The following is a 27,948-nucleotide window of genomic DNA, read 5'->3' as shown; positions in this document are numbered from 1 at the left end:
ACCTCCTCCCACCCCACTCTCCTGCTGGTAATAGCTTATCTAAAGTGATCACTCTCCTTACAATGTGTATGATAATCAAGGTGGCCCATTTCCAGCACAAATCCAGGGTTTAACAAGAACGTCGGGGGGGTGGGGGGCAGGAAAAAACAAGGGGAAATAGGTTACCTTGCATAATGACTTAGCCACTCCCAGAGCTGGATATGAGGCAGGGGAATCTCTCCTAAGCCTGACTGGTGGCTTCCCCCTTCGTATTTCAAGGCACCCGCTGGTTAGTTGGGTCAGGCTCCAGCACTACGAGTCTGGTCCTTTTTCCCAGCCCCATCTAGGTAGGTTATTTTCTGTTCACCAGATTGGAGCATTTCCACCTCCGAACCTCATGGGTCTCTTCCTAGAATCTAGGCCACTTATTAAACAACTCCCAGCAGGTCTGCCACCCCCTGGCCTCCTCCCTTTCTCCACCCTGTGCATTTCCTGCCCTGCTCCAACCTCCAAACCAGACGGTGCAAACCTTCCCCTCTCCCGTGTATTTCCTATCCCTCTCCCTTCTGCAGGAACAGATCAGAACCCCCCACAATAATCCCTTCCTGAGCTGGCTCCTCTGCAGCCATGTCGCTCCCTTGTCCCATGGGAGGACGGGATGAACCGGAAAGAAACATGAGCGTCGTTCTGCAACCTGGCCGGGCAAGAAGGGCTGTTGTAGAAGTTTAGGAACGGACATTAGTTCAATTCACATCACGCTTCCCCCAGGCTCTTTCCCTGCAGAGCGAGATCCGAGATTCTGCCGTGCTGAGAAAATGCTCAATCTCTGGATTACAGCAGAGACCTGGGCCCTCCTGCCAGGCTAGGCCCACAGACACACTTTTAACCTCCTTTCTCCCTCCCGCATCCCAAAACAAAGTCTCTGAACGCAATCCCAGAAAAAAGCAGAACCAAAGGAGTCCCTTTCGAGGATTCCCTCTGACACTGACCCCATGACAGCCACACCCCAGCAGGAGGGACATGGAGTCAGGAACTGGGTTTTCCTCTCTCTGATCCTCGTCTCGTCCACAGGAAAGTGATTCTCCCCACAGTGCAGTAATACATCTGTCTGGGCAGATGAGAGAGCTGGAAATCTCTTTCAAAACTCTTTTATCCCACGGACCCTGTCAGTCTCTCTATCTCCTTTTCCCTGTGCCCTCTCCATGCCTGTCTGCTCGGAAACTCTCATTCCTGGGTTGTTTGCTCCCCCATGGCTGGATTTGCTCCTGCAGATGGCAGGAGAAATGGGGTGGGGGGCTGTTACTGTAGAGTCATTTTATAGTCCTTCACTGCCTGCCTGGGATTTCCCCATTGTCTGCCTAGGACCCCAACCTGCCCTCCACCAGGATCTGCCAGGCCATTTGCCTGGGACCCCCTCCTCCTCCCAGCAGGACCCCCTGATGCTTTACAGGAGGACCCCTCACTCTGTGCCAGGGACCGCCCCACCACAGCTCTGTGCACTGGGCATGGCAATGGTCCCAGGAGCCAGCTGGGCAATCCCAGGCAGAGCCCCTGGCACAGCACCAGGCAGCATCTAATCCCCTGCCCCACCTGCCCAAGAGACCCCCACCCCCACTGGTCTGCAGCCAACAGGCCCCCAGCGATATCCACCTCCAGGACCCATAGCCTTAGGGCTGGGCACATCAGAACTACCCCCCAAAACCCCAAATCCTCCAGAACCCACCAACCTGACTAGGGCCCCCCCTGCCCAGCCACCCAGAGGCCTCCCCCTACCACAATGCCCCTTCAGCTCCCGCTGCAATCTCCCTGCACAGACACCTGCCCCCACCAGCAACAGTGTTCCCTCACAGTGTCTGACAAGTGGACAGAAAGTTATCACCGCCCCCTGCTGGCCAGTCACACAGGCAGGGGGAGCCCGGGGGGACGCCTCTTTAACAGGAGAAGGGAAGCCATGGAGGGCCAAAATAAGTAAGACATTTCCATACTCTGTCACTAGCAAATAATGGCCACCGTGGATCCACCCCAGAGTTGGCTACAGCTTTGCACTGCGGGAAGCCTCCCCTCACGGAGACCTATACTATAAAGCTGCAAATAATACTTAAAAAAATAGCCTTAAAATTAAAAAACTCAATTAATAATTTAAAATCAACAATAAAAACATTAAATAAAAAAATATAGCAGCTCAAAACATTTTCCCTCCAAAACAGGCTAGCTTTAAACTATCTCTTAGCATCCCAAAAAAAAATTTATGCCCTCATCGGGCCCCAATATTATATATATATAAATAATAGCAATTATAAAATCTATAAAAAAATAATACAGGCTAAAACCCATGCCCAAGCCAAAGCACAGGTTGCCTATACTGCCCCAAAAAACAATTGGTTATAACCCTTGTTTTCAGGCTAAAGTTTGTCATCTTGGCTTGGTGGTTTATTTAGCCTGCTATTAAAATTTCTCTTTCCTATATTGCTTGTATTACTAGTATTATGCTGTGCAATATCATATATCAGGGCCCTTTTGCAAAAATTAATAAATCATTCTCTTCAAAGCTATCACAAAATGCTTATACAAAATCATATTATAAAAAAATAAATAGCCCAAATAAAAAAACTCAAAGCCAAGGCTGTTAAATGTTCTCAAAGGGGGGAGTTGTTGGGAACACTGGGGCATGGCCACTAGGTAACTCGAGGGGATGGAAGACCACGAGTGTCGATGAAGCCCCCTCGCACTAGGCCCCTGTGTCCTTGCCCCCCCGCCTCCTGCCTGGAGGCACTCTCAGCAGCTCTGCATACTAGGCCCAAGTGTCCTTGGCCCCCCCGCCTGGAGGCACACACAGCAGTTATGCTAAGAATCTGCAGCAGTATGTTGCAGAGTCAGACTGCCTGAAACTAAGCAAGGCCAAACAAAAAAAATATAAAAAAACAATGCTAAATAAAGCTGCTTTATATATAGTTTAACAAATAATACAAAAAATCAGGGAACTAGCTGGGAACTGAATTGGCTGGCTATATGAATACTTGGAGCAGCTTGCTATTAAATAAGTATGCTAAAAATATATATATATATATATATAAAAGCCTGTGTAACTTCCTGCTCTGTTGTGCAGGATTTCAGATTTTATTCTCCCTGTACCTTTTTGCAGCTGCAAATAAACTTTTCTGCTTCTCCACCCCGTTGTAATTATTGGGTGTAGCACACCGGGTAACAAACCACTCAAGCTGTTGTTCAGCCTCTCGGCACTGGGTGCCGGCAACACTAGCAAATAATGGCCACCGTGGATCCACCCCAGAGTTGGCTACAGCTTTGCACTGCGGGAAGCCCCCCCTCACGGAGACCCTTTGTCATGGGGTTTGGGATACTTCTGGACCACGCTGCACTCAGAGGAACCTCCTCATCCCGTGCCAGCTGGAGAAAAGAAAAGGGTCCAGCCAACTCTCCTGTTACCAACTGGGAACCACCCATCCCCCAAACAGGGGGAGGCCCCTGGCTTTGATGGGTATTGAATATATGGCTAGTCTCTTTTATCAGCAAACATTTTTAACAGAGAGAAAGGAGGGAACAAATGATTCTCAAAGGAGAGGGAAAGATGATCATTGTTGCAGGGGGGTTAATTTCCCAACCAGGATGGAGAAGAACTCAGGGCGACAGGTTCCCCCCAAAGAAGGACAAGTTGCTGGGATTTAGAGACATGGGGAACAGCCCCAAACCCAAGAGGATTTTTAATTGACATTTTATGATGACATCGTAAGAGGGAAACCTGAGTTTTGAGATCAGTGTTCAGAAATGAAAGAGAAAGGTTAGAAATCTGAGGGATTTTGGATCCATTTATGCAAATTATAGAGAGGAAAGTGGAAAATGAGAGGGATTTTATCGCAGTTGTTGATAGGAGGTAAAAGCTGAGTGTATTTCCCACCACTATTTGGTCAATGAATAGAGCGGAAATGGGCAACATTGGCAAACGTTTGAGATCCATATTCAGGAATCTGAGAAAAGGTGTAAATCTGAGATTTTCGTCGTAATTTATAATTACGGAGACAGGGAAAGCTCTCAGGGGCATATTCAATTAGAAGTAGACAACTAGAGTAAAAGTGGGGCAAACGTTGAGGGTATTTTTGAGGAATCTTTGAGACGTACAGAGAAAACGTGTCACAAACTACGCAACTGAGAACATGGGATAAACGCCAAGACCGGGGGGGCTTTTATGTGGCTATTAAAGAACGAGCTGGAAAAGGGGGGACCGTTTGTGATATAAAATCCAGCCTGTCCAATACAGAAGCAGAAAGTGATGGTCCCCCCCCCACGGCCCCCGTTCACCTGGGCAGCAGGGAGCCCTCTGAGGGGCTGACTGAAGGGGGCGGGGGAGCTGGAGGGCTCCCTGGGGGCGGGGAGGGGGCGGCAGTGGGGGATGGGCAGGTAGGGGGCAGAGAGTCATTTTTCTGCCCCCCCCGCCCAGCGCTCCCCCCCGGGGTCTCCCACTCACCGGAGCACGGGGGGGTTAATGACGGGCCCCACCCCGCACAGACCCCGGAGGGGAGCCGCAGCTGCTCCTCCGACAGATCCGACACGAGGCAGCGCCTGGTCGTCTCCAAGCCCCGCCCCCAGACGCTGCCCCGCCCCTGTCTGCTCCAGGCCCCGCCCCCAGACGCTGCCCCGCCCCCGGTCTGCTTCAGGCCCCGCCCCCAGGCGCTGTCTCGTGTCGGGTCTCTCGGAGGAGCAGCTGCGGGGTCTGTGCTGGGGGGGCCGTCATTAACCGCCCCGTGCCCGGCCGGGGGGGGCTTTGTCCAGCTGGGACCAGCCCCGGCTCTGCCCGCCCCCGACCCGGTGAGTGGGAGACCCCGCGGGGGGGGGGGAGCGCTGGTGGGGGGGCAGGAAAGTGACTCTGCCCCCGGCACGGCTGGGATTGGGGGGGGGGGGGGGCAGAGACTGGGGCCCGGCGGGCGGGGTCCCTTGGGGGGTGTTGGGGGGAGAAGCCGGAGTTGCGGGGGGTGGGGGTTGAATTGTCTCTGTGCAGCCAGGAAATTCCCGGGGGGAAGTGGGGGGCGGCGGGGGAGTTAATTGGATCCCCTCCCCCCCCCGGGCACAAATGCCCCCCAGTTTTCCCCTTTTCCCTCTCGGTAGCTCCCACCTGGTTGTAAACTCCCCCCCACCCCCCCATTGATCCGCTCTCTGGTCTCCCCGATCCCCCCCCCCGTCTCTCCCTCCTCCTCACATGTCCATTGAAACTCCCCTCCCGTGGGGGGGGCGGGATTTCCCTCCCCCGCCGTTTTATCCGCAGCGGTTTGTCCCGGTGTCGGTGGGAAGTTGGAGCCCGGAGCCATCCCCCAACCTGGCTGCCCCGGCGTGGGGGTGGGAGGAGACGCCGGGTCTCTGCCGGGGCGTGGAAGGGAGGGGACGTGTCCCCCATGGGGCTGCCCCCGATCCCGGGTTCCCAGTCCCACTTGATGCCCCCAACTGCCGCACCGTTGCCCCCAGCCCCCACCTGCCCCCCACCTGCCCATCCCACACTACCGCCCCCTCCCCTCCCCCAGGGAGCCCTCCAGCTCCCCCACCCCCCACCCCCTCCAGTCAGCCCCTCAGAGGGCTCCCTGCTGCCCAGGTGACCGGGGCCGGGGGGACGACGATGATCACTCTCTGTTTATGTTTTGGACAGGCTGGATTTTATATGACAAACGGTCCCCCCTTTTCCAGCTAGTTCTTTAATAGCCACATAAAATCCCCCCCGGTCTTGGCGTTTATCCCATGTTCTCAGTTGCGTAGTTTGTGACACGTTTTCTCTGTACGTCTCAAAGATTGATAAAAAAGTTTGCCCCACTTTTACTCTAGTTGTCTACTTCTAATTGAATATGCCCCTGAGAGCTTTCCCTGTCTCCGTAATTATAAATTACGACGAAAATCTCAGATTTACACCTTTTCTCAGATTCCTGAATATGGATCTAAAACGTTTGCCAATGTTGCCCATTTCTATTCATTGACCAAATAGTGGTGGGAAATACACTCAGCTTTTACCTCTGTGACAAAGTGGGACTGTTCTTAATGTTCTTAATGTTTCCTCTGAATAGTGTGGGGGTGCCTCAGTTTCCCCTAGGCAGTTCTTAAGTATCTAGGTGGTGGGATAAGGGTGTATGATCATTGCAGAGCCCTAGAGGGCAGGTGTATGCAGGAGTCTGGACACAGAGAATGGCCGACACCCTGTTTCCTGGACACTGATGGCCTGGGCCCTTCCCCCCTGCAAGGTGAGAGCTAAAGGGTTGGAGAACAAAGGAATCCAGTGACCTCCTGGCCCGGGAAAGGAACCAAGCCCAGAGGAGGAGGGGCTGGAGGGAGTTGGAGTGAAGTGCAGACGTGGTTGTCTGGCTCACTGCCCCCCCCCCAAAATGGCCCCAGCTGAGGGGTCCTGTTCTCTGCACCTGCAAGCTCTGTTTTAGACCATGTTCCTGTCATCTAATAAACCTCTGTTTTACTGGCTGGCTGAGAGTCCCGTCTGACTGCGGAGTTGGGGTGCAGGACCCTCTGGCTTCCCCAGGAGCCCTGCCTGAGCGGACTCGCTGTGGGAAGGGCATGGAGGGGCAGAGGATGCTGAATGGTCCGAGGTCAGACCCAGGAAGGTGGAAGCTGGGTGAGCTGTGTGTCCTGAAGACAGGCTGCTCACAGAAAGGCGACTGCCCCAGAGTACTGCCTGGCTTCATGGGGAGCAGTTCCAGAGCATCGCCCAGGGACTCCGTGACAACTGGTGGGAGCGGTGGGATGTACTGCACCCCGTGGACGGCGCTTCCTGCAGAAAGTGACTGGGGAGCAGTAAAATGAAGGGGAATTGACGGGGACCAGACGTGCTGAAGATTCAGAGAGAGACAGTTTCAGGGGGCGGTTAACTCCTGGAAGTGTGTGACCAGAGAGAAGGACTTTTGCAGTAACAGGGTTCCCCTGGGGACTGCAGCGAGCGGTCCCAGGGACGGAGGAGTCTGCCGCTCGACCCTGACAAAGAGGGGGTGATCTCGAGAAGGGCTGGCACACTAGGGGTTCTCCCTGGAAACCGTGGGGAGCTGAGAGCACACAGGCCTGTGAGTCCACAACTTGGGAAGGGCGGAGTGAGGGCCTGTCACCGTCTCCTGAAGAAGGACATTGTAACCCTGTGCAGAAAGAGAGGGTTGAGCGTTGGAAAGTTCACCAAAGCACAGTTAATCGTGCAGCTGGAGGAGGATGACCGCTCTAAGGGACAGATTCCTGACCCGAAATGGGGCTATAGCAGGATCTGGGAGCAGCTGGAGTGGTGGCCAGGCATCGCCAAGACTCCTGTCCCCGACCAGACGAGGGTCTTCACGATCGGGTTCCCCATCCGGGGATCGGAGTCGGACAGGATTGGAGCTGAGTCCGAGAGAGCAAGAGGACTGTGGGAGACAGCGAGAGCCCGAGAAAGAGCTGCAGAAGCAGCAGCAGCATGAACTGGTGATGGGGGAGTGGAGAGGCCTAGGGGACCCCCCAGGGGTGAGTGGGGATAGACCCCGGGGGGCCAGTTCCGCAGGGAACCTCGAGACTAAATTGCTGCCCCTGGTTAAGGAGGGGGGGGATGTGGATGCCCACCTCACTGCCTTTGAGCAGGCTGGAGATTTGAACCGGGGGACCCTGCGGAAAAGCCCCGGTGTCTAGCTCCCTTGCTGGGTCCCAAGGCCGTAGACTCCGTCAGCCAGATGGGTGGGGAGGTGGACAGGCTCCCACTCCTGGTCCCAACCTATATGTCTGTGTGGAGTTTCCTTGGGCCAGGCCCCTCGGACCTCCAGTGGGAGCAGAAGGTGACGGTCAATGGGGAGACATTCCTGGGGTGGCGAGATCCTGGGACAGAGAGAACTGGTGTCAGGCCCTGGGTGGTGCAGCCTCAGAGGCTGAGGGGCTGTGTGAGTTGGGTGAGGGTCCCAGGGACGAAGCCCCTCGCCCTGCCTATGGCCCAGATCCCTGTGCAGACCCAGGAGGGGTGGGGCTGGCTGGTCGTTGGGGTTCTCCAGGACACCAGCTGCAAGACCCTGTTATGGGGTGACTGTGTCTCTTTGGGACAGGATCCAGGCCGTACTCCTGTAACTGCCAAGGGTTTGAATCCGGGGAACCAATCAGTGGAGAGGGAAATGGTCAGTGAAAATGCAGATGACCTGGCTGGCAGCAGGGAGGAGCAGCTAGGCTCAAGCTATCTGCCTGACTTTAACCAGACCCCTGGAGTTGGGTGGGACAGAGAGATGCTCCCCGCCCCCCTTGCACATCGGAGAGGGGGCTCACGCTGGCTCTGATGCAGTGAGGAAAGCAGGGAGCTCGCTGCCTACCCTCACTGGGACAGCAAGGGCAGTGCTGAGCAAGGGGGGAGCTGAGACCCCAGCTGAGTGGGGGGAGACACAGGCAGGGCAGGGGATCTGTGGGGAGTGGCAAGGTGCTGGGTAAGGAAAGTCTGGATGAGCCTAGGCAGCCTTGTGAGCTGATGGCTGTGTCTAGTCAGCAGGGTGGGAAGTCGAGGAGAGTGGAAGAGGAGTGTCCCTGGACCTTACCTGTTAGCTGGGTGGAGAATTGGGACAGTGAAGGAAACATGTCTATGTCTGTCAGGGGTATTGACTTGCCAATGGAGGGAGCTACCCTGATCTCCAAGCAGTTGTCTGTGACCAGCCTTGTGTGCTGGGACAAGGGGAGAGAGGTCCCAAGCTGGGTGTCTGGGAAAGGAGAAAGTGTGTCCGGCTCTTCTTTGTCTGTGGAGCAGACAGAAGGGGCCTTTCAGCCTGTAATGGTTGAGGGTCGTGCAGTTGTCTCAGAGCTGGTTCTGGATTCAGCTAAAGCCCAGGAAGGGAAGGGTCCTAAGTTTGTGTCTGCTCGGGAGAATGGCCCTGTAACTAGGTCGCATCCAGTTAGGGTCTATGTAAAATCCCAGAGACGAGACAATTCTGGTGCTTGTATTTTGCCTGTTGCTAGTGTGTTGTTGGAAAGGGTGTAGCAACTCTGTCTAATCAGGGTGAGATCCTAGCCAGGGCACAAGGAGAGCAGGAAGGTGATGTGATTGTGTTACCTCCTGAGGGTGTGGAAACCGGTAGCAAGAAGGAAAAGATTCCTGAACTTGTGTGTGGCAAAGGGAAGGAGAATGCTTCTGACGTTTTCTCTAGGAAGTCTGTAAGTTTGCCTGAAAGGGGATTGTGTAGGAATCCGCCGGATGGGCCAGAGGTGATTCTGGATGTAAGGGAGACCCAGAAAGAGTCTGTTGTTGCTCAGGAAAGTGTTCCTCTAGAGCAAGCCCTCGGTGAAGAGGGTAAGGGCAGAATTTCTGTGAGGGGTGAATTATTGCATAGAAAAGCCCCTAGGGAAAGGAATCCTCATGGAGTCTTTGCAAGCAGTTTACTGCCACTGAAGGGTGTGAAAGTGATTTTATCAAGAAAGTTTCAGTTCCTAACAGCCAGAAATTTTCTGTTGTGAATGGATTCACTGACTGTCCTGTTGAAAGACCCAGTGTGGAGAGCTTTGAGAAGGTCTCCGATGAAGTGAAAGCTGTTAAGAAAGTTAAACAGTCCCATAACCAAGTGGCTGTGTTTGGCCAGCTTGTTGGGGAGAAGACCCAATCCCAGTTTGACCCCCTGGGGTTTTGGGGTGGCCAAAGGGCATGGGCCACAGAAACCTTCCCACATGCGGCCTGCGAGTGCTATCGACCACCACTGACCTAAGGGAGGGCGTGAAACTGGAAGGGCCTGGTGTAACTCCTCCCAAGGAATGGGAGAGATGCTGGGGCACCCATGGGAACGTTGGTGGCTTCGAACTTCCCCAGGTCACCGGCTAAAGTGACCCCGCTCAGTTCGATCTCGAAGGGGGGAGAGATGTGACAAAGTGGGACTGTTCTTAATGTTTCCTCTGAATAGTGTGGGGGTGCCTCAGTTTCCCCTATGAAGTTTTTTAGTATCTAGGTGGTGCAATAAGGGTGTATGATCATTGCAGAGCCCTAGAGGGCATGTGTGTGCAGGGGTCTGGACACAGAGAATGGCCAACACCCTGTTTCCTTGCCACTGATGGCCTGGGCCCTTCCCCCCTGGAAGGTGAGAGCTAAAGTGTTGGAGAACAAAGGAATCCGGTGACCTCCTGGCCCGGGAAAGGAACCAAGCCCAGAGGAGGAGGGGCTGGAGGGAGTTGGAGTGAAGTGCAGGCGTGGTTGTCTGGCTCACTGCCCCCAAAATGGACCCAGCTGAGGGGTCCTGTTCTCTGCACCTGCAAGCTCTGTTTTAGACCATGTTCCTGTCATCTAATAAACCTCTGTTTTACTGGCTGGCTGAGAGTCCCGTCTGACTGCGGAGTTGGGGTGCAGGACCCTCTGGCTTCCCCAGGAGCCCTGCCTGAGCGGACTCGCTGTGAGAAGCGGACGGAGGGGCAGAGGATGCTGAATGCTCCGAGGTCAGACCCAGGAAGGTGGAAGCCGAGTGAGCTGTGTGTCCTGAAGACAGGCTGCTCACAGAAAGGAGACTTCCCCAGAGTCCTGCCTGGCTTCGTAGGGAGCAGTTCCAGAGCATCACCCAGGGACTCCGTGACAACCTCCTATCAACAACTGCTATAAAATCCCTCTCATTTTCCACTTTCCTCTCTATAATTTGCATAAATGGATCCAAAATCCCTCAGATTTCCAACCTTTCTCTTTCATTTCTGAACACTGATCTCAAATCTCAGGTTTCCCTCTTACGATGTCATGATCAAATGTCAATTAAAAATCCTCTCGAGTTTCGGGCTGTTCCCCATGTCTCTAAATCCTAGGAACTTGTCCTTCTTTGGGGGGAACCTGTCGTCCTGAGTCCTTCTCCATCCTGGTTGGGAAATTAACCCCCCTGCAACAATGATCATCTTTCCTTCTCCTTTGAGAATCATTTGTTCCCTCCTTTCTCTCTGTTAAAAATGTTTGCTGATAAAAGAGACTAGCCATATATTCAATACCCATCAAAGCTAGGGGCCTCCCCCTGTTTGGGGGATGGGTGGTTCCCAGTTGGTAACAAGAGAGTTCATAGAATCATAGAATATCAGGGTTGGAAGGGACCCCAGAAGGTCATCTAGTCCAACCCCCTGCTCGAAGCAGGACCAATTCCCAGTTAAATCATCCCAGCCAGGGCTTTGTCAAGCCTGACCTTAAAAACCTCTAAGGAAGGAGATTCTACCACCTCCCTAGGTAACGCATTCCAGTGTTTCACCACCCTCTTAGTGAAAAAGTTTTTCCGAATATCCAATCTAAACCTCCCTCACTGCAACTTGAGACCATTACTCCTCGTTCTGTCATCTGCTACCATTGAGAACAGACTAGAGCCATCCTCTTTGGAACCCCCTTTCAGGTAGTTGAAAGCAGCTATCAAATCCCACCTCATTCTTCTCTTCTGCAGGCTAAACAATCCCAGCTCCCTCAGCCTCTCCTCACAACTCATGTGTTCCAGACCCCTAATCATTTTTGTTGCCCTTCGCTGGACTCTCTCCAATTTATCCACATCCTTCTTGTAGTGTGGGGCCCAAAACTGGACACAGTACTCCAGATGAGGCCTCACCAATGTCGAATAGAGGCCTCACCAATGTCGAATAGGTCGAGTTGGCTGGACCCTTTTCTTTTCTCCAGCTGGCACGGGATGAGGAGGTCCCTCTGAGTGCAGCGTGGGTCCAGAAGTATCCCAAACCCCATGACAAAGGGTATCCGTGAGGGGGGGCTTCCCGCAGTGCAAAGCTGTAGCCAACTCTGGGGTGGATCCACGGTGGCCATTATTTGCTCGTGACAGAGTATGGAAATTTCTTAGTTATTTTGGCCCTCCATGGCTTCCCTTCTCCTGTTAAAGAGGCGTCCCCCCGGGCTCCCCCTGCCTGTGTGACTGGCCAACAGGGGGTGGTGATAACTTTCTGTCCATTTGTCAGACACTGTGAGGGAACTCTGTTGCTGGGGGGTGCATGTCTGTGTGGGGAGATTGCAGCGGGAGCTGAAGGGACATTGTGGTAGGGGGAGGCCTCTGGGTGGCTGGACAGGGGGGACCCTAGTTCAGGTTGGTGGGTTCTGGAGGGTTTGGGGTTTTGGGGGATAGCTCTGATGTGCCCAGCCCTAAGGCTATGGGTCCTGGAGGTGGGTATGGCTGGGGGTCTGTTGGCTGCAGACCAGTGGGGGTGGGGGTCTCTTGGGCAGGTGGGGCAGGGGATTAGATGCTGCCTGGTGCTGTGCCAGGGGCTCTGTCTGGGATTGCCCAGCTGGCTCCTGGGACCATTGCCATGCCCAGTGCACAGAGCTGTGGTGGGGCGGTCCCTGGCGCAGAGTGAGGGGTCCTCCTGTAAAGCGTCAGGGGGTCCTGCTGGGAGGAGGAGGGGGTCCCAGACAAATGGGCTGGCAGATCCTGGTGGAGGGCAGGTGGGGGTCCTAGGCAGGCAATGGGGAAATCCCAGGCAGGCAGTGAAGGACTATAAAATGACTCTACACAAACAGCCCCCCACCCCATTTCTCCTGCCATTTGCAGGAGCAAATCCAGCCATGGGGGAGCAAACAACCCAGGAATGAGAGTTTCCGAGCAGACAGGCATGGAGAGGGCACAGGGAAAAGGAGATAGAGACTGACAGGGTCCGTGGGATAAAAGAGTTTTGAAAGAGATTTCCAGCTCTCTCATCTGCCCAGACAGATGTATTACTGCACTGTGGGGAGAATCACTTTCCTGTGGACAAGATGAGGATGAGACGGAGGAAAACCCAGTTCCTGACTCCATGTCCCTCCTGCTGGGGTGTGGCTGCCGTGGGGTCAGTGTCAGAGGGAATCATAGAATATCAGGGTTCGAAGGGACCCCAGAAGGTCATCTAGTCCAACCCCCTGCTCAAAGCAGGACCAATTCCCAGTTAAATCATCCCAGCCAGGGCTTTGTCAAGCCTGACCTTAAAAACCTCTAAGGAAGGAGATTCTACTACCTCCCTAGGTAACGCATTCCAGTGTTTCACCACCCTCTTAGTGAAAAAGTTTTTCCTAATATCCAATCTAAACCTCCCCCACTGCAACTTGAGACCATTACTCCTCGTTCTGTCATCTGCTACCATTGAGAACAGTCTAGAGCCATCCTCTTTGGAACCCCCTTTCAGGTAGTTGAAAGCAGCTATCAAATCCCCCCTCATTCTTCTCTTCTGCAGGCTAAACAATCCCAGCTCCCTCAGCCTCTCCTCATAACTCATGTGTTCATAGAATCATAGAATCATAGAATATCAGGGTTGGAAGGGACCCCAGAAGGTCATCTAGTCCAACCCCCTGCTCAAAGCAGGACCAATTCCCAGTTAAATCATCCCAGCCAGGGCTTTGTCAAGCCTGACCTTAAAAACCTCTAAGGAAGGAGATTCTACCACCTCCCTAGGTAACGCATTCCAGTGTTTCACCACCCTCTTAGTGAAAAAGTTTTTCCTAATATCCAATCTAAACCTCCCCCACTGCAACTTGAGACCATTACTCCTCGTTCTGTCATCTGCTACCATTGAGAACAGCCTAGAGCCATCCTCTGTGGAACCCCCTTTCAGGTAGTTGAAAGCAGCTATCAAATCCCCCCTCATTCTTCTCTTCTGCAGACTAAACAATCCCAGCTCCCTCAGCCTCTCCTCATAACTCATGTGTTCCATTCCCCTAATCATTTTTGTTGCCCTTCGCTGGACTCTCTCCAATTTATCCACATCCTTCTTGAAGTGTGGGGCCCAAAACTGGACACAGTACTCTAGATGAGGCCTCACCAATGTCGAATAGAGGGGAACGATCACGTCCCTCGATCTGCTCGCTATGCCCCTACTTATACATCCCAAAATGCCATTGGCCTTCTTGGCAACAAGGGCACACTGCTGACTCATATCCAGCTTCTCGTCCACTGTCACCCCTAGGTCCTTTTCTGCAGAACTGCTGCCTAGCCATTCGGTCCCTAGTCTGTAGCTGTGCATTGGGTTCTTCCGTCCTAAGTGCAGGACTCTGCACTTATCCTTATTGAACCTCATCAGATTCCTTTTGGCCCAATCTTCCAATTGGTCTAGGTCCTTCTGTATCCTATCCCTCCCCTCCAGTGTATCTACCACTCCTCCCAGTTTAGTATCATCCGCAAATTTGCTGAGAGTGCAATCCACACCATCCTCCAGATCATTTATGAAGATATTGAAAAAAACCGGCCCCAGGACCGACCCTTGGGGCACTCCACTTGATACCGGCTGCCAACTAGACATGGAGCCATTGATCACTACCCGTTGAGCCCGACAATTTAGCCAGCTTTCTACCCACCTTATAGTGCATTCATCCAGCCCATACTTCCTTAACTTGCTGACAAGAATACTGTGGGAGACAGTGTCAAAAGCTTTGCTAAAGTCAAGAAACAATACATCCACTGCTTTCCCTTCATCCACAGAACCAGTAATCTCATCATAAAAGGCGATTAGATTAGTCAGGCATGACCTTCCCTTGGTGAATCCATGCTGGCTGTTCCTGATCACTTTCCTCTCATGCAAGTGCTTCAGGATTGATTCTTTGAGGACCTGCTCCATGATTTTTCCAGGGACTGAGGTGAGGCTGACTGGCCTGTAGTTCCCAGGATCTTCCTTCTTCCCTTTTTTAAAGATTGGCACTACATTAGCCTTTTTCCAGTCATCCGGGACTTCCCCGGTCCGCCACGAGTTTTCAAAGATAATGGCCAGTGGCTCTGCAATCACAGCCGCCAATTCCTTCAGCACTCTCGCATGCAACTCGTCCGGCCCCATGGACTTGTGCACGTCCAGCTTTTCTAAATAGTCCCTAACCGCCTCTATCTCCACAGAGGGCTGGCCATCTCTTCCGCATTTTGTGATGCCCAGCGCAGCAGTCTGGGAGCTGACCTTGTTAGTGAAAACAGAGGCAAAAAAAGCATTGAGTACATTAGCTTTTTCCACATCCTCTGTCACTAGGTTGCCTCCCTCATTCAGTAAGGGGCCCACACATTCCTTGGCTTTCTTCTTGTTGCCAACATACCTGAAGAAACCCTTCTTGTTACTCTTGACATCTCTGGCTAGCTGCAGCTCCAGGTGCGATTTGGCCCTCCTGATAACATTCCTACATGCCCGAGCAATATTTTTATACTCTTCCCTGGTCATATGTCCAACCTTCCACTTCTTGTAAGCTTCTTTTTTATGTTTAAGATCCGCTAGGATTTCACCATTAAGCCAAGCTGGTCGCCTGCCATATTTACTATTCTTTCGACTCATCGGGATGGTTTGTCCCTGTAACCTCAACAGGGATTCCTTGAAATACAGCCAGCTCTCCTGGACTCCTTTCCCCTTCAAGTTAGTCCCCCAGGGGATCCTGGCCATCCGTTCCCTGAGGGAGTCGAAGTCTGCTTTCCTGAAGTCCAGGGTCCGTATCCTGCTGCTTACCTTTCTTCCCTGCGTCAGGATCCTGAACTCAACCAACTGATGGTCACTGCCTCCCAGATTCCCATCCACTTTTGCTTCCCCCACTAATTATACCCGGTTTGTGAGCAGCAGGTCAAGAAAAGCGCCCCCCCCCTAGTTGGCTCCTCTAGCACTTGCGCCAGGAAATTGTCCCCTACGCTTTCCAAAAACTTCCTCGAAAGGGACTCCTTTGGTTCTGCTTTTTTCTAGGATTGCGTTCAGAGACTTTGTTTTGGGATGCGGGTGGGAGAAAGGAGGTTAAAAGTGTGTCTGTGGGCTTAGCCTGGCAGGAGGGGCCAGGTCTCTGCTGTAATCCAGAGATTGAGTAGAGAGTTGTCACTTTGGATGGGCTATCACCAGCAGGAGAGTGAATTTGTGTTGGGGGCGGAGGGTGAGAAAACCTGGATTTGTGCTGGAAATGGCCCAACTTGATGATCACTTTGGATAAGCTATTACCAGCAGGACAGTGGGGTGGGAGGGGGTATTGTTTCATGGTCTCTGTGTATATAATGTCTTCCGCAGTTTCCACGGTATGCATCCGATGAAGTGAGCTGTAGCTCACAAAAGCTCATGCTCAGATAAATTGGTTAGTCTCTAAGGTCTCACAAGTACTCCTTTTCTTTTAGCATTTTCTCAGTACGGCAGAATCTCAGATCTCACTCTGCAGGGAAAGAGGCTAGGGGAAGCGTGATGTGAAATGAACTAATGCCCGTTCTCAAACCTCCACAACGGCCCTTCTCGCCCGGCCAGGCTGCAGAACGACGATCACGTTTCGTTTTGGTTCATCCCGTCCTCCCATGGGACAGAGGAGCGACATGGCTGCAGAGGAGCCAGCTCAGGTAGGGATTATTGGGGGGGTTCTGATCTGTTCCTGCAGGAGGGAGAGGGACAGCAAATACACGGGAGAGGGGAAGGTTTGCACCGTCTGGTTTGGAGGTTGGAGCGGGGCAGGAAATGCACAGGGTGGAGAAAGGGAGGAGGCCAGAGGGTGGCAGACCTGCCTGGAGTTGTTTAAAAAGTGGTCTACGTTCTTGGAACAGACCCATGAGGTTCGGAGGTGGAAATGCTCCAATTTGGTGAACAGAAAATAACCCACGAAGATGGGGCTGGGAAAAAGGACCAGATTCCTAGTGCTGGAGCCTGACCCAACTGACCAGCGGGTGCCTTGAAATTGAAGGGGGAAGCCACCAGTCAGGCTTAGGGGAGATTCTCCTGCCTCATATCCAGCTCCTCACAAGGAGGAGGGTGTTGGGCTTCCTACAAGAGATCTCTCCCTAGACCCTGCTTGGGGCAGCATCTCCGGTATCAGTCTGTGGCTAGTAGGTGTGTGATGGATCTGCTGGGAGAGAGGAGGGGTGTCTCTTCGCCCCCTCACCCTGGTGTTTCCTGGGTGCTCTGAGCGGGGTGGGGGTGGGACTCTGTTGACTGCGGTCCACCCAGAGTTTCGTTTGATTGGCTCCTCTCCCCCACGAATAGTGGGGCTGTGAGTGGGGCAGCAGGTCCTGAGTGTGGGGCTCTGGCTCTTTCACGGGCCGGTGACCTTCGAGGAGGTGGCTGTGTATTTCACCAGGGAAGAGTGGGCTCTGCTGGACCCCGCTCAGAGAGCCCTCTCCAGAGACGTCATGCAGGAGACCTGTGAGAATGTGACCTCTGCTGGGTAAGGGTTCCTGTCCCCTCGGTTCTTGGAAGGGGAACGGAAGAGATGAGGTTCACGCCACCCCCACAATGCCACCTCTGCTCTGTCCTGTTCCAGCATCACCCCAGCATGCCAGTGACACACACACGACCAGAGACCCTCCCCTGCTGCAGAACGCTGTGGGAAGAGAGCACAGGAGCAGAATCGCACAGTGTCAAATATCTCCTGTTTGCACAAGTAAAACGGGGGGTTAGGTCCAGCATAACGAGCAGAAGCTTCCTACCCCTGGCCTTCTCTCAAACCCTGAGCCTTCTCCACCCAGACCAGAAAGTGCTTGGGGTGTAAGAAGCAGGCTGCTGGGGTCAGAGCGGCTGGTCCAGGGTTACTGATCACACAGACCTTGAATGCTGGCTGGGACAAGGGAGCTCCAGCAGCAGAACATTGAAACTCAGCCAGGATTACACTGCTCCGGATTGCCCCGTGCATGGGACAATGGCCTCGGTTGCTGGTGAAAATCCTTGAGACCTGGAGAGTTGCTTCCCCCATCCCCATGTGCACTAACCACAATCTACCTTCTCTGCAGACTTGGTTTTTTGAGTCCCTCATTCCTGAAGTCACATGACCCCGATTCTTATTTTTCACATTCTGCTTTTCTAGACTATTTAGAGTCTGTTGCTTGTGAATGATAGTTTCTAATTTCCCAGTGTTCTCCACACCCAGGGATTTTCCTACTCCCTCCCATTGCACTGGACTCATTAGATTCCCTAGTATTTCAGAATGGCCACACTGGGACAGACCAAAGGTCATCTAGCCCAGTGTCCCGTCTTCCGACAGTGACCAGCACCAGGTGTCCCAGAGGGAATGAACAGAACAGGGAATCATGAAGTGATTCATCTCCTGTCACCCATTCACAGCTTATGACAAACAGAAGTTAGGGACACCATCCCTATTGTAACCCTATTATAATCTTGGCCTTCACAACGTCCTCTGGCAAGGAGTTCCCCAGGTTGACTGTGCGTTGTGTGAAGAAATACTTCCTTTTGTTTCTTATAAACCTGCTGCCTATTAATTTGATTGGGTGATTCCTAGTCCTTGTGTTCTGAGAAGGAGTAAATAACACTTCCTTCTTTACTTTCTCCACAGCAGACATGCTTTTATAGACCTCTCTCATATGCCCTCTTGTCTCTTTTCCAAGCTGAAAAGTCCCAGTCTTACATATCTCTCCTCATACAGAAGTTGTTTCATACTCCTAGTCCGGGTTTTTTTGCCCTTTTCTGAACCTTTTCCAATTGCAATGTATCTTTTTTGAGATGGGCCGACCACATCTGCACACAATATTCAAGATGTGGGCGTACCATGGATTTATATAGAGGCAAGTGTAGCCAGACAGCCAGCCCCGCCCCCCCAGACCAGCATTGCTGGAAACACAGGAGGAAGCAGGAACAGGGCATTTAACATATATTCCAGTACAGCCTTTGAAGCTGTGAAAGCACAGGTGTGCTGCTACAATGTGCCTCTGGGAACAGATACAAAGATTAAGCTCACAGCAGGCAGAGGCCCTGTGACAGACATGGCTCTTAGCCCCTACTAAATAGCGTGATGCACACACCCCAACATCCTAGGTGGGAAAATATTTACCCTGATAAAAGAAATGTCCAGTAGTCAACACTTATTGTTTCTCTCCTTTGCAAGTGTAAACTACTCTTGCGAAAGCTGGCGTCACCCAGACAGACCAGCCTCAATTTGGCATAAGAAAGGAGAAAGAGAATAAAGGAGTACAGAGGTATAAGTAGGGGACCTACAGCACCATGATTCTTGAGTGCTTTTCACTATCTATCTGCTGGTCAGATAAGTGACAGCCTCCCAAGGCTTCTGCAGCTAAGAGGGTCCCTACGCCTTGTCCCTTATTCGTCTTTCCGCGGAATTGAGTGACCGATCCTGGCTTGGCACCGCTGGAATCGAGAGATGCAAGGAGGGTAAGAAGCACCCACACCTGATCTCCTATCTTTAGTGTACACATATTTTGAAATAGAGCTCTATACTTTGTTTTCTTTCTTTGGGATTGTGGCTTCAGTTTTGTAACTTGTTTGTGTGTGTAACTTCTCTACATTTAAATCAGTAGGCACTACCAATTTTGTAACCACATGATTAGAATCTAGCTTAATAAATTTTGGTAACCATTTGTGCATAAGCCTGACTTGTTTTCTCTGGTTTACTGTAAAGCAGCCGACACAGTTAAAGAACCTCAGCCGTTTTGGCTCTAAAGCCTGGCCATTAGGTGAGAGTACTAAGAGCCTAGCGTTGAGTTGTGCCGCCTCCACGGGGCAAACTCTTGGGGCACCTGTCAGTCAATCCTGGCTGCCCGCTGCGAAGGAGCTCTGAGCTCTAGCAGTTAAAGTCACGGGTGGTTAGGACCTTGGGGCATCCGTCAGCCTAGCCCGGGCTGCCCGCCGCGAAGGGACAGTGCGTCCTAGCGGTTAAAGTCACGGATGGTATAAACGGGCATAGCTGGCACCTCACCAAACATCCTTGGCCGTCGGCTAACACAGCCCCAATGAGCCACTTGGTGTGAGAGCTCGGACCTGCCCCTGTCCCAGAGGGAGGGGGTCATCTGCGAGGGGACTGCACCACTGACCTATCAGCTCTTAACACCCAAACTTTCAGTCACTCTATCATCAGTGCCTGTGCGTGTAATTTAAACAGCAAAACCAGCATCACTGGGCTAGACCAAAGGTCCACCTATCTCTGTATCTTGTCTTCTGACAGCAGCCAGTACCAGGTGCCCCAAAAGCCACTCAACAAGGCACCACTGGGAGTTGAACCCAGGATCTCCTGTTTACAAGACAGGTGCTTTAGCCAGCTAAGCCATGGTGCCCGTCTCTGGCTAACGTATGGTGTCTGCCCACACCTGACTCCCTGCCAACGCCCCCCACGCCCGGACAAGCGTTGCTTGTGTTGGATTCTGTAAAGCAGAGAAGCAGGTGAAGTTTTGCTCCCAAGGTGTGTGTGTGATTCTTTGGACAAGTCTGCGCTACAAAATTAAGTCAGTGTAACGACATTACTTTGCGGGGTAAAAAATTTAACCCCCCTGAGCAATGCCATTATGCCAACCTAATCCCAGTGTAGATAGCACTGGATTAACAGGGGGACTTCTTCCCACCCACTCTGTCTCCGTTGGCTGAGGCCTGCTGGTCCACCTTTCGCTCGCTCCTCTCCTCCCCCAAGGCCTCATTGCCGGCTGCTCGTGCCTCTCCGCTCCCTACCCCACGGTCTGCCTGCCACCCACACTTCTCTGCCCCCTCTCCTGAGACAGACTCTGCCCGCCACCCACACTTCTCTGAGCCCTCCCATGAGACCTGCCCAGCCTGCCACACACTCCTCTCTGTCCCCTCCCCTCACCTGCCCTGAGAACCGCTCACACCTCTCTGCCCCTCCCACGAGGCACCTGCCCGGAGGAAGTTGTGGCTCTTCAGTTTCAGGGCCTGAGCATCCTTGGCCTCAGTGGGAGCCAGGCTACGTCTACACGACAGAGTTATGCTGCTTTAGTTAAAGCGTTTTAATTAAGCCGCTGTTGCATGTCCACACTAGGCTGCTTGTGTCACCAGAGCGCATCCAGGCTAGCAGCTCTTGGATCGCCACAGAGAGCAGTGCATTGTGGGACGCTATCCCACTGTGCAACTGGCCGCAGGGTGCTTTGGGAAGGGTTTGCAATGCCTCGTGGGCAGCCACACGAGGCAGGTTTCTCTATCCCATTGTTCCATGGGCATCCGACTCGACTGCCAGCTGCTTTTCAGCTGCCGTGGGCATGGTGGGCAGAGAGTGTGTGTGTGTTGGGGACAGACAGTGTGTGTGTTCGGGGAGCGTGTGTGTTGTGGAAGAGTGAGTGTGTTGGCACGCTGTCCCTAAGTTCAGACAGCTGCTGGAAGCAACCAGTCCTGAGTCAGGGGGAGCGAGACACCCCAGTCCTGAGTCAGGGAGAGCGGGACAGCCCCGACATCAGCCCCCACTTCCCGCACTGGCTCAGCACAGCCCAGCAGTCTCTGTCACATACACACACTCACACAGACTGCTGCCTGCCTGGCTGTGTGTCAGGGTGCAGGACAAGGGGGGTTTAGAGGGCCATGGGCCCAGCACTTTTTAGCAGCCCTAAGAACGGACGACGGAGGGGGGAACAAGGTGGAGCCTTGGGGGAAGAGGCGTTCTGTGGGTGTGGCCTCAGAGGGAGGGAGGGGTGGCATCAGGGAGAAGGGGCGGAGTGAGTGAGGGCTGGGGGGAAAGGGGTGTCATGGGGATGTCACAGTTCGGACGCCGGTGGCCCCCCCACTGTAAGGAAGATTCCACCACCCCTGCTCTGGGTCCGAGGTGTGGTGAATTTGTCAGGTCTGAGACAGGAGTTGCTTGTGAATGACAGTGACCCCTTTGCCAATTGGCACCAATAAGCTTTTGTCACACATTGCGACGGGGCAAGGCAAGACGGCTATAGTAAAGTAGTGAGGAACAGGTATTTTAGCCCCAGGCTAAACAAATCCTTGGTACCATAGTAACCAAACGGCAGTTGTTTCAGGTTAATCAAGACACCTGGGGCCAATTAAGATCCTTCTAGAAAGCAGTGGAGATAGCTAGGTTGATTGGAACACGTGAAGCCCATCAAGGCCTGGCTGGAACTAGTGAAAAGCCTCCCAGTTCGTCAGTGAGGCGCATGTGTCAGGATCTGTAGGAGGAAGCCGTGCTGTTGGAGGAACCAAGCAGTGCAAATCCATATCAGGTGCAAGGAAGGAGGCCCTGAGGTAACAGCGAAGGAGATACTGAGTGGGGGCTGCTGTGGGGAAGCGGCCCAGGGAATTGTACACGTCCTATTTCCCAAAAGTCAGCTACCATAGCTGCTACTATTAGGGTCCCTGGACTGGAGCCCAGAGTAGAGGGTGGGCCCGGGCTCCCCCCTCCCCTCTGCTCCCCTTCCCTCCCCTACTTGATTAATCATGGATACTGGGAAACAGAGATTGTGCGAGGGAGGGTTGCTTCTCCTCACCTCCCTTGCTGGCTTATGATGGCTCAGTAAGCTGTGGCCCTTGCCTCTAGGGAGAGAGAAGGGCTATGTGGACGGTCACAGTGAGCCTCTGAGGCTAGCAAAATCCACCAGGAAACGTGGGACCCATAGAGACAAGGACAGAGTTTTGTCACAACATGCACTGAGCTATACCCTCACACCCTGATATAATAGAAAGACCAGCACAAAAAACAGAGAAAGGAACAATAAGATACTAAAATAACAACAGTTGGAACTCTCCATTTCTCTCAGTCTTTGGGTGGATGGGTACGAAGAGCTGTAGCTAGAGTTGAGGAACCAGGCGATCGGACAGCTGGCCCAGCCCTCCATACTAGTACCTCTCTGACATATAGGGAAATGGGTCAAAATTGGAATTCATGTCATGACTCACTTCCCATAGGGGATCGGTCTGTCTCAGGCTCTGTCTATACTTCAAACACTGGAAGTGTTCTTCTGACAACCTAACACTGTCTATGCTGGGGCTGAGGTCACATTAACTACTTCTCTCAGTGGAGTGGACTTTTCACACCCCTGAGAGAGGTGGCTACGTCAACATCGCTTTTCAGCATAGACCAGACTTTAGATGGCTTCTTGACCTAAAAGGTAATGGACTTCAGCCTTTTCCTTGGTGCTTGAGGACTGCAACTTTCCTACCTGCTGAACACATCCTATGACAGATGACTTTCCTTTGCAAATTAGAGAAGTGGGGAAGTCAGTGACCCTTACAGTCTAAGTGTAAGAACTTGTAAAAACTTCTACAAATTGTCTCTTCAAATAATTTTGCTTTCACTAGAAATAGACTTTGAAAGTAAGCAAAATAAGTTCTATTTGAAACACAAAAATTTAAAATCTATACTGGGCCAATATTCACTTATACACTCTCACACACATTCTTCCACCCCAACCATTGGAGTGAGGTTTTCTACCAGAACTCCTTACACTACAGGGGGTAAATTAAAGCAAATTAACTTTTCAAGATCAGCTGTCACTTCCTGTATGACTAACAAAACAAAAAAAACAAGACACTTTGTTTTACAAAGTGATTCAGATTATCACACAATTAGTCTCCTACTCTTTAACCAATAAATTCATTTTCATTGGAAACAATAACATATTCAAAGAGCTCAAATTCTTGTCATATGAGTTCATTTTCTTTTAATCCCCGTTGCCAACAACTGAACCTTGGCTCTAGTTCTGGTTTGTCCCAACGTAGGTCCCAACCAATTCTCTGAGTTCATATATCGCTGGTTCTTCTAAAAGGCATTTATCGGTATAACTATATTGCTCAGGGGTGTGAAAAATCCAGAGTTGAGCAATGTAGTTACACGGCCCTAACGCCCTGTGTAGATAGCGCTACGTCAGCAGGACATATAGCTTGAGGGGGCTGGACTAATGAAGTCCGACGGCAGAGATCTCTCCCATTGGCTTAGAGCATCTGTAATAGCATGCTACACCAGTGCAGCTACATGGGGGCAGCTGTGCCAACTTCAGCTTTATTGTGAAGCCGGAGCATCAGACACAAAACCAGAGAATCAGGACTCAACATGCGAGTATCTGCAAGTCTGAAACTGGAACCGGACACATTCGTTGCCTCATTAGTTTCCATCATTTCCACAGCCTGAAAGTCCTTGTTTCTGTGAAAATAGAATGAATTATATTGAAATTATAATTCATTAAAGAAATGCTACTTGAAGGGTTACTTGAAATATAGTTGTCAAGAAGAGAAACATTAAGGAGTGTGAGACAATGGGTCCTCAAACTAATTAACTTAGAGCTCCGACTGAGCTGAGAGATTGGTAAACATTAGTATGCAAGTAAGATATATATGTATATTTGTCAGTTTCTGCTTCCTTTTGTCTCTTATGTTAAATTGGCTTATCCGTATAAATAAGTTAGCTTGAGCCTTTGCAGGGGGCTCACATATCTGGGTGCATTGGCAAAGTGCTTTGCTAATAAACAGAATGGTCTGACAAATTATGTGAGTCCTGAATCTGACTTTGACATTACCCAATGAGGCACCCAGTTTGGAATCCACGAGGAGGGAATGTCCTATGAAGCACTCTCTCTGTTTGGATCCAAATGGTGAAGGATGATTGTTCTCAATCTAACCCTGGCATGCTTTGGATCTGTAATCAGTGAGTTGTACAAACAAACAATTTTCCTTGGGTCTTTGGTCACCATAGCTTCTTTTACTGGGATGGAAACCAAGAACGGAGCGTGTACTCATTCAACCCCAGTTCTTTCCAAATCCTTGGCCTTGGTTAGGGTAAATGTACACTTCTCTGAAGTAGAATCCTTTACAAAAGCACTCAAAATCTCAGCAGTGTTAGTGAGGAATGGCTTCCTGAAACATGCCCGGCTTTTCTTTAATTTGGTGGCACAATTCCAGGCAAGGGACTGGATACAGGCCTGTTAGTTATCAGAGCTGGAGTTTCTATTCAAAACTAGCTATTTTTCTGCAGCTATTAGATTTCCAACACTGATTTCATTTCATACACTTTTTTTTAGCACCTACAAAGGACAAATTCAATAAAAAACCCACTTCTATTTCCTCAACATCTGCATCATGAAGGAGACCATTCCCCATGCCATAGAATTAGTTAGGTTATTTAAAATTTTTTAGTAACCTAGCATCCCCCATAATGGGGGACAAAACAGCCCCTTGCCAGAAGTGGCTTTACCAATTGATGGAACCTGGGATTTAAACTCCAAATGATCACACGGTGCTTGGGATCCATCTGAATTCCCCTTCCAGGTTTTTGACACTTTCATCTCCAGGCATAGCGACTCTGATATAGGATTAAAGAAGTCAAAGCATCGTCTCCAAGCACAGACAGCTGAGACCGCTTCATCACGTGACACTTTGAGAAGTGGAGGGATAGAATGTGACGAAGATCCCTCCTGTCTGAGCCATGCAGAGTTAACAGGTCTGGAGTGATGGGGAAGGAGGGAATCTCTGAGTCACCCCATCTCCTTCCAGTGTCACAGAGGCTGAAATGACACTTCTTTTCCTGCCCCTGCTCCTCTTCCTTTAAATATAATTGGGAAAGTTCCCAATATAACTGCTCTTCAGCACAACCCAGAGCAACGTGAGAACAACTGGCAATGATATAATCTGAATCATTGGTGATTCCGAATAATAATTTTGCAATAGGAGGAATGGTATAGATGTGATGCTCCCTGGTTCCTGATAGGAAGGGCACACTCAAATTATTCATGAGACAATGGAGTAGATAGGAAGGACAAATGGGTCCACCTCAAAACAGGGTGAACTGCAAAAGGCAAAAATGGGCCACTCATTTGGACACGCTGAGGGATAACGGTGCTGCAAACAGTTCAAACAACTTTAAAAGTTACTATGTGGGAATCAGGAAAAGTATTAAAGAAAAAAAAGTACGGATAGCCCTAGAGGTTTTTATGGTGTTGATCTCCTGTGCAGATTCTTGGATGGCTAACATGGGCTGAGTGCCAAGAGAAGGTTTTCCCACACTCACGGCATTCATAGGGCCTCTCCCCTGTGTGGTTCTCTGATGGGTAACAAGGTTTGAGCTGCGATTGAAGGTTCTCACACTCATGGCATTCATAGGGCCTCTCTCCTGCGCGGATTCTCTGATGCTTTATAAGGGCTGACTGGTCATATACGTTTTTCCCACACTCAGTGCATGCATTTTTTGTCTTTCCCCTGAGGATTTCCTGCTGTGTTGTGCTTTCCTTGAGCTCCTTCTGAGTTCCCCGACAGGAAATTAATTTACCCACTTTATCCCTTGGCCGATTTCCCTGCTCGCTCTCTGGTCTGTGCTGAATCTCACAGGATTTTTCCTGCTCATGACTCCTGGACACGTTCCTTTCCGATCTTTGTGATAATGCTCTGTGTTTATCCACTTGCCCAGCATCTTCCTGCTGAGAATTCTGCTCCTCTTTCTCACATGCCATCGCATCACCTGCTGCGGTAGAGACAGAAACCTCAAACAGGGATGGAAAGGGGAAGGCCAACGAAAAAAAGTGCTGGAGAGAGGTCAAATAAAAGCAGGAACTGAACTCCTCCAAACACTTCCCCTAACTGGGAGAGAGGAGGGGATCAATTCAGCCTTCACATCCCATCAAATTCATGGGGGGAAGGGAGGAAGCTACTGCCTGATGTCTGCTCGGATCTACAGGAAGCCATGAGCTATAGTTACCCTGAGGTTATGACCCCTGCTCGGGACAATAATGAACTGAGTGACCTCCCAAGGGCTTCGTAGGGCATCCCAGATGTTTCCTTCAGGCACTTACAGATTCTGAGTTGGTTTCATGTTTCCTCACCTTTGCAGGGAGCTCTCAGGGTCTGTCTTTCCTCTGAACCCTGGAGCTCTGAGACCCATGGCTCTTCCCCTTCTTCCGGCTGGGAAAACACATCAGGTTTGGAAATGGGAAACCCTGCTCAGATGAAAGAAAACAAAGGAGTTCAGGTGATTGCATAAGACTTTGTCATAAAAAAACAAAACATTCTATTAATTTCACTTCAGTGCTTAGTGTGACCTGGTGTGCCTTGGGGAGTCCTGACTGAAAACGCTAAGGTCAGGGCAGGCTAAAAAAGGGAGAGAAGATGCTCCCAGAACTGATGGCTAACACTGAAGTTAAAATCACCGACCACTCACAAACTATGCTTCTGATCCCCCACACTGGTTATTGAGAAGCTGAAAAAGATCACACAGCCCCCTTTATTGCATTCCAGTTCTCTGACTCCCAATCAGCCCCTGTGTTCGGTACAGTGAGAGCTTATTTAAAAATTCTGGTCACAGAAACACAATGTTCTGACCCCAAAGGGTCAGCCATATTACCAGGTCAGCACAGGTTTGAATCATAGAATCTCAGGGTTGGAAGGGACCTCAGGAGGTCATCTAGTCCAACCCCCTGCTCAAAGCAGGACCAATCCCCAATTAAATCATCCCAGCCAGGGCTTTGTCAAGCCTGACCTTAAAAAAAAGGTTTGGATCTTACCCAAAATACCAGGCTGCCAGCCAATCCTTTAGCCTCTAAACTAAAGGAAAGAAGGAAAGGTCAGATACATTCAGAAATCTATATATCGGGTTCTTCACAGTATTGGTGAGTTCCCGGCTTGAAAGTCCGTCTGGAACACATCCACAGCTTGGATGGGTCATTCAGTCCTTTGTTCAAGGCTTCAGTTTGCAGAGAAGTTGCTCCAGAGGTAGGAAGAGGGATTGAAGAGAAAATGAAGATGATGCAGCTGCCCTTTCTATTCCCTTTGCCTTGTGGCTTGTACTTCCTGTGTCCCAAACACAAGCTTCACAGCACATGGCATGGAAAAGCCCTGGAGTTCTCAGTACACAGGCATACCCCTGCATGTCTTGCTGACTCAATAGGTGTATCCCCTTGGTTCTTTTCATGGGCTCCTTGTACAGCTGATGACCCTTGACAGGCCAGTGAAGAGGCTCGGCAGTGCTGATGCCAGTCTGTCCGGGGGTGTCACCCAGAAACACTGCACAAGTCTGGAAATACAGATATACCCTACATCTCTATAACTCACAACACAAAGGTGGTACAAAACATAGAAACAAAATGATCATACTTGGAAAATCATAGCATTTTCACTGACACCTTACACGGCATATCTAGCATGATTCATTGCAATTTCATCATATTGGTATTTTATTATTAATTATTATTATTGAAGTGTCTCACAATTCCCTACAGTGTCACGCCTAGTAAACCAGTGAATTCCCAGGACCAGCTCCCTGGGTCCCTGAAGATGCTGAGCACTCTGCTTATGAGGGATTGAAATACCCACATATCTGCTGGGGACACACACAGACAGGCACAGTCTGTACCCTGTGACGAAGTTCCTGCTCTACCTTGGTGGGTCTTGCGCTTATTGGCGGATTTGCTCGCCTTGGAGCTTCCCGGC

The 27,948-nt window shown here is 51.2% G+C and overlaps 1 protein-coding gene and 1 non-coding gene across 2 annotated transcripts in view; both read right to left on the bottom strand.

The window, feature by feature from the left end:
• The window catches only part of LOC144930023 (uncharacterized), a 285,123-nt gene that overhangs the window by 219,784 nt on the left and 37,391 nt on the right, over positions 1–27,948 (bottom strand). Inside the window, 2 exon segments of the mRNA XM_078851060.1 lie at positions 24,153–24,235; positions 25,613–25,718. Coding sequence (XP_078707186.1) covers positions 24,153–24,235; positions 25,613–25,718 — 189 coding nt within the window.
• On the bottom strand, positions 19,798–19,871 carry TRNAT-UGU (transfer RNA threonine (anticodon UGU)). The gene has a single exon. It is a non-coding gene; the product is annotated as a tRNA-Thr (tRNA).

The sequence above is a fragment of the Lepidochelys kempii genome, unplaced genomic scaffold (genome assembly GCF_965140285.1).
Source record: "Lepidochelys kempii isolate rLepKem1 unplaced genomic scaffold, rLepKem1.hap1 scaffold_29, whole genome shotgun sequence".
NCBI classification, from domain to species: Eukaryota; Metazoa; Chordata; order Testudines; family Cheloniidae; genus Lepidochelys; species Lepidochelys kempii.
This window is presented reverse-complemented; position numbering and strand designations above follow the sequence as displayed.